Genomic DNA, 6,831 nt, shown 5'->3' on the forward strand with positions numbered 1-6,831 from the left:
ATGACTTGTTCTATCTTTATAAAAAATTAACTGTACATTTTAATTAATTGTACAAAATATATACAAAACTAATTATTTTATGAAGTTATGATTAAATAAATACTACTAGGGACTATGGATCTTAGCGCCATACTATTTAAGTTTTAGTAACTAATCTATATTTTTATGTAATAATGTTTCCATTACATATTTTTAAAAGAAAATTGTATATTTGTATTTTTTTTCAAATATTATATTTAAAATGAAAGTAAAAAGATATTTATATAAAATTTAATATATATCTATTGAGTTTTTTTCATAAAAGAAGTGATGATATAATAAGATATAACCTTAATATATTTTAAAATATTTGTTACCGGTCAAATGTTTATCTCGTTTGTTATTATTAATCGTACATTAACAACCGCTGCAAGATGCAAACGGCGAGTTGTAGTTACAGGATTAGGAGTAGTATCTCCTCTTGGAATTGGTACACAGAATGCTTGGCAAGCTCTCATTACTTCTAAATCAGGTATCACTAAGCTGATTAATCCAGAGTATGACAAATTACCTTGCAAAGTCGGTAAGAATTTTATAAATCTGACTTTTTAAATAAATTGATGATTTTATTATATATATATATATATATATATATATATAATTAATAATTAATAATTCTAGGTGCATTAATACCCAAAGGAAATAATCCTAATGAATTAAACATCGATTCATATTTTACAAAAAGTGAGTTACGTACAATGTGTCCTGCTACTGCTTATGCTTTAATAGCTACTGAAGAAGCATTAAATAATGCAAACTGGAAACCAAAAGATGAAACTGATAAAAGAGATACAGGAGTAGCAGTAGGAATTGGAATGATAGATTTAATTGATGTATGTGCAACATATGAAGCTTTAAAAAAAGGATATAATAAAATTAGTCCTTATTTTGTACCAAGAATATTACCAAATATGGCTGCAGGACAAATTAGTATTAAATATGGTTTCCGTGGTCCAAATCATTCTGTTTCAACAGCATGTGCAACTGGAGCACATGCAATTGGTATTATAATTTTTAACAAATTTAAAAAAATTGTTTATGTATTATGTATTATTATAATTAAAATATAATATATTTAATTTACAGGTGATGCATTTCGTTTTATTCGTGGTGGAGAAACTAGTGTAATGATATGTGGTGGAGCAGAAGCATGTATTAGTCCTCTTGCTATAGCTGCATTTTGTAGACTTCGTGCATTAAGTACTAATAAAAATGATTTTCCATATGAAGCATCACGACCGTTTGATAAAGATAGAGATGGATTTGTTATGGGAGAAGGTGCTGCTATATTAGTATTAGAAGAATTAAATCATGCACTTGAAAGAAAAGCTAATATTTATGCAGAAGTATTAGGATATGGTTTATCTGGTGATGCAGCACATTTAACTGCACCTAGTGAAGATGGCACTGGTGCTATATTAGCTATGGATAGAGCAGTAAAAGATGCTGGCATAAAAACCATAGAAATTACTTTTATTAATGCACATGCAACTTCGACTCCTTTAGGTGATAGCATTGAATTAAAAGCTATAGAATCATTTATGGGTCACCACAGTAAAAATATAACAGTTTCTAGTACAAAAGGTGCTCATGGTCATTTATTAGGAGCAGCAGGAAACCTAGAAGCTGTTTTTACTATTTTAGCAATAAAAGAGGGTATCATTCCTCCAACATTAAATTTACATAAATTAGACACAAAAACAAGCTTAAGTTTTGCTCCTAATGTAAAGAAAAATTGGAATACAGTTTCTAGACGTGTAGCTTTAAAAAATGCTTTTGGCTTTGGAGGAACAAATGCATGCTTATGCTTTGCCCAATATGATGAATAAACTGATTACTAGAACTAGTTTGAAAAAAAGCATAATAATATACAACATAATCCAAACTAGTCATTCCTTATATACATTAATCAATATATATATAATATCTAAAAAAAATATATATGCATAATTTTACTTTTTTATAACAAAGTGCCAGTGCTTCTATTAAATGATTTTCATATAGAGTTTAAATATAATAGTTCAAATATTTTTAATACTTTTATGTAAATTTTTTCGTGTAATATATCATGTAAAAAAAAAAAGCAAAATTTTTTATATAATATTATTGTACAAAAAAGCTGTAACTTGAAATAATATAGTACATAATGGAATACAATATATATTTTGTATTAATTTTTAATATTTTCCGCTCATATCATTATTACAACATTTACATTCATTTTGCAGGAAAACAAATCTAAATCTCTGTTTTCAAAAAAATAAAATCCTCTTAGAGGTATATAGGTATAATTTATACAATTATTTGCTACGTGCAGATGATCGTAATTTGGCATGTTTTTACAATCAATACATGCTTCCAAAAATTATTATTTAATTATAACAAACACATGGAAATCAGTCTCATTTAATTCTGATCACTGACCATATTTGTGCATTAATAACTTACTTTTTCTTAAATCCAGTTTTCAGAATTAATATTTGACTATAAATTCTGATTTCGTTCATTTACAATTATATTTTCATCTACAAATGTCTTTTATTTTTATAAATTCAACTGCATAAGAAACAACAAAATTCAAGGCATAATTGTTTCTTGGTACCTCTAATTTATTAGATGTAATTCTTTGCTTACAGATAAACCATACCATATGATGTTCTTATGATGTAGTACATCTCCAATGATATTTTATTCTGAGGAAGGTAGACATCCAATGATAATAGTTATCCGAAATACATCTATTGCACTCCTGTTTCTCTACTGGCAGTAAATCAATGTAAAAAAGAAAGATTGTATCCTATTAAGTAACCATATCTATTAGGAATTCTTAATTAGGAATGATAAAGGGTTTATGATGACTGCATAAAATAGCAAAACGTTTTCTCAATGTTTGACGTAATTCTTGTCGTTTTTCAAGAACTTGGCACATTCGAGACTTAAATTCCAATACTTCTTCAGCTGGAATATAACTTTCTTTTTCTTCATCACCAGATAAATAAGAATCCTAAAAACAAAATTAAATTATTAAATAATAATCCTCGAATAAAAACCTTTTTAATCATAATGAATTATGATCTTACTTCTAACATTTGGGTAAGTGTTAAACCTCCACCTCTTTCTTTTAACAATGAGATACTAGAACTGGAATGAACAAGTTTATCAGATGACCGTATATCTCTCTCATGATTACAACATCCATCACTACAAGCTACTTCAGATCCTTCTGGAGTACTAGGAAGAGAAGAACTACTAATATTATGTTCCGATGAATAACCGCAATCTTGTGATGATTGCTCGCTTGAAGAACGACTTTTTCTTTCTGAGATTGATAATTCAAAGCGTTTTTTCATTTCTATCCACATATTGCATCTCTTGCTTGGCTTTCCGATCCAAGCATCTACTATTTCTTTAGTCATTGGATGTTTACAATCTTCTAAATTATGCCAATGGTCATTTTCAATTTTTTCCGAAAGATCACACTATACATTGAATGATAGTTAAATCTTATAACGTACGTTAAAAATTGTGTAGAGCATGTATTAACACATTAAATTATTACCTTACACGATTCACATGCATCAAATAATTCTTCTTCAGAAAAATTTTTAACAGCTGTTTTTTTAATTTGATTTGTAGAAATTTTGGTCTTTGATTCAGAAGAATTCTTTTTAATTGTACTTTTTTGCACGTTCGATGATTTTTTTGGGAATGCTAATTGTGTTTGACTCTGTGATCGTGATATACTAGATTTTGATTTTTTTACACAATCTGGACATTTACATGTAGGTGGTCCCTTATTTTTTGGATCTAATACTTGTAACTAAAAAAAATATAATTAATTATGTATAATTTATGTGTGTATATATATGTTTACATATATATAATGAAATACAATATTAGTTACCTTATGTTGATCTATATTTTGTGTTGTGGGTTTTGAATCCGCACAAACACAAGATGTATCACTATTACCACTTTGCTTTTTGCTCGAACACTAATAATAATTAACTTATGTAAGAATATTAAATATATAAATTTTGAAAATTTTAATTTTCAAATAATAACATACATCACATGTATTTTCTTTTTCTTCTGTCTCATATCGTCGTTCTTTCTTCTTTTTACGTTTCAAACGTAACTTTTCTCGTCTTTGTTGTTTTGCTATCTCTTCTCTTGTTAATTCTTCATAAAGAAGTTCTAATTGAGAAATACCTTGTTTAACTTCTACAGCCATCTGTAAAAAATCAAGTAATCAAGTAATTTATAAGTAGCTCTATTAATATAATTATTATCAAAATAAATAATATACTTGAAAATTTCTAGATAATGCATCTACTGCAACAGCAGCTAACACTTTGCATACAGTTTCTTCTTCTCTTAATCGTCTATGAACTCTATGTAAACGTTCAGCAACACACATTCCTAAACATGTAAGTACTTCTTCTTGAGCAATTTCCAACGTTTTCGCATGTCGTTCTCTATAATTTAAAAATTATATTTATATTTTATTGAAAAAATAAAAAAATTATATTTATATTTTATTGAAAAAATAAAAATATAATTATATTTCTATAATAATTTCCATTCTATAATAATATTATAATTATATACCTTCCCATAAGTTCTGGTTGTGTACGGCCAATAAGATTACCCATATAAAGTGGATTTGTAGGTATATGTACATGTCTATCACGTATACAACGTCTGATTCCAGCATATAAAGAAGCAACATAACCTTTTTCTTTTTCTGGTTCGGGCTCTGTTGTTAATAAAGAAAATGCTAGCAATACCTTTGTACGACATTCACCACAAAATCTGTAATAGTAGATATAATACAAGATTTTTATAAAAAATCATAAAAATTTATGAACCTACCGATGTTTACGTAAATATGTATCCAAAGTAGCCTCAAGGGTATTACTTTCTATCAAAGCAAGTTCCAAACGACATGAATGATCCATACAGTCCCATACTTCTTTCCATGCACTTGGAGGAGGTCTCATACGTTGAATTTCTAATGAATGTAGTACACATCTTCTTGATTTTTTATTTCTGGGTTGGCCTTCAACTAAACTATTTAATCTAGCACTGTGCATATAATAAATATAAAAAATATTAAAAATATATAGAAAAAAAAAATATATGTTTATGCATATTTTATTACCTATGCCCTTGCAACATTGTACAAAGCAATTGTGGTGATTCCAAAACATCATCCTTTATTGATAATAAACCTTCAGGTGTAATCACCAATGGATCTAATGCTGGGTGTCCTGATTTCATAAGAGCATAAAATAATCTTTCAACACTAAATATATAAAAAATCAATTAATATAAGATTATAATATTATATGAATATATTTATTTATATATTATTATACCTTCTTCTGCAACCAACACAAGGTACAGCTTGACCTAAAATTGCAAGCATATCCTTGCATGTTACTTCAAATGAAGCTTTTATTTCTTCTTTTGTAAGCATATTAAATTTTCTGGTAAATTCATCAAGTTCTTTACCACAAACTAATGGACTATCACAGATTGCTCCTAAACCATTTATGTCCATAATCATCTACATGAAAGTAAAGACTACATTATATTTTATTAATTAAATTAAATTCATATATATTATTTTAATATTAAGAAAATACTTGTAATAACTCAAATATATAATTTATAACATAATTCATATATATATATATATATATATACACACACACACACACAATTTTATATAGAAAATTTAAACTATGTATGAAATTATTGAATAAATTAAATATATATTATTAAAAGATATATATAAATATTTTAGTAAAATTGCATATTTGTTTTATACTTTCTTATAAAATAAAAATACATGTATCTTTTTTATTATTCAAATTCTTATATCATTTGTTCATTTAATTAAAGTGCAAAAAAAAACAAATCAACTTTGATATTCTTTTTTTCAAAAAGAAAACAAATGATTTTAAAATTATGATAATCACATATATACAAATGAAGATCGAAAATTTTGAATTCGTACAATGTCAATAATCAGCAACTAGTAAGCAAAATATAGATACCATGATACTTCTAATTAGTTATGGTATAAGCATGCATTCATTGTCATGTTGTTAGGTTAAGTCAGAAATATCATGGAAAGCTATTACGTAAGTTTTTTTAAGTTTTTAGCTTTTAATAATCAAAAACTATGCTTTAAGAAAAATGACAAAAAAAAAATTGTACTCACCGTAAGATTTTCATCGACTATCAATGGCATTTGTCTTCGCGTCATATCGACCGGGTAATCATCCCGCCAAACGTCCACTAGTTTCGCCATCGCTGTTGAATTCTACTATTAATAAGAATTATGTATGCAACAATATTCAATCTCAAAAGATACTACAATACACGGCTACAAATAATTATAGTTCACTGCTGCAGTTATACCAGAAAAATAAGTAGAGAATATTATACGTCTGCCATTTGCAACGAGTGGTTTCTCACTTCCGCTCAGCGTGCATTGTCCCGCTTCCTTCTTTACGCGTCATCTTATCCTTATTCTAAAGAAATCGTATAGTAGTGATCATGTATATTGGTTACTCAAAAATACTTTGCATTGCTAGTTTTAAATAATTGATTTTTTCTTTTTAATATATGATGATTTCTTAAATCGGTTCATAAACATTATTTTTAAATTATAAAAATATTCATTAATGTAATTTTTCATTAAATTATATTTTTTCCGATAATTTTTTTTTATAAGATAGAACTCCTTTGCTTATATATATATATATATATATATATATA

General features: G+C 26.8%; 2 protein-coding genes across 4 annotated transcripts; one reads left to right on the forward strand and one right to left on the reverse strand.

Annotated features, from left to right (window-relative positions):
- Positions 1–121: 121 nt before the first annotated feature.
- On the forward strand, positions 122–2,196 carry LOC102672784 (3-oxoacyl-[acyl-carrier-protein] synthase, mitochondrial). Its single transcript, XM_006608416.1, has 3 exons — positions 122–562; positions 661–1,041; positions 1,126–2,196. Exons 1-3 carry the CDS (start codon positions 364–366, stop codon positions 1,866–1,868), a joined length of 1,323 nt encoding a protein of 440 aa, XP_006608479.1. The 5' UTR covers positions 122–363; the 3' UTR covers positions 1,869–2,196.
- Positions 2,197–2,198: 2 nt separating this feature from the next.
- LOC102672471 (gametogenetin-binding protein 2-like) lies at positions 2,199–6,705 on the reverse strand. Of its 3 annotated transcripts, none has more exons than XM_006608415.2 (12): positions 6,472–6,705; positions 6,272–6,373; positions 5,421–5,611; positions 5,204–5,347; positions 4,915–5,127; positions 4,651–4,854; positions 4,349–4,517; positions 4,109–4,273; positions 3,944–4,033; positions 3,599–3,859; positions 3,120–3,518; positions 2,199–3,043 (listed from the first exon to the last, which is right to left on the reverse strand). In XM_006608415.2, the coding sequence occupies exons 2-12, from the start codon at positions 6,359–6,361 to the stop codon at positions 2,867–2,869; spliced, it is 2,103 nt and encodes a 700-aa protein (XP_006608478.1). In that variant the 5' UTR covers positions 6,362–6,373; positions 6,472–6,705; the 3' UTR covers positions 2,199–2,866. The 3 variants fall into 3 exon arrangements, with proteins under 3 accessions (XP_006608478.1, XP_006608477.1, XP_006608476.1); XM_006608414.2 differs by having other exon boundaries at positions 6,272–6,376; XM_006608413.2 differs by having other exon boundaries at positions 6,272–6,705.
- Positions 6,706–6,831: the final 126 nt, after the last annotated feature.

The sequence above is a fragment of the Apis dorsata genome, unplaced genomic scaffold (genome assembly GCF_000469605.1).
Source record: "Apis dorsata unplaced genomic scaffold, Apis dorsata 1.3 scaffold_37, whole genome shotgun sequence".
Classification (NCBI taxonomy): Eukaryota; Metazoa; Arthropoda; class Insecta; order Hymenoptera; family Apidae; genus Apis; species Apis dorsata.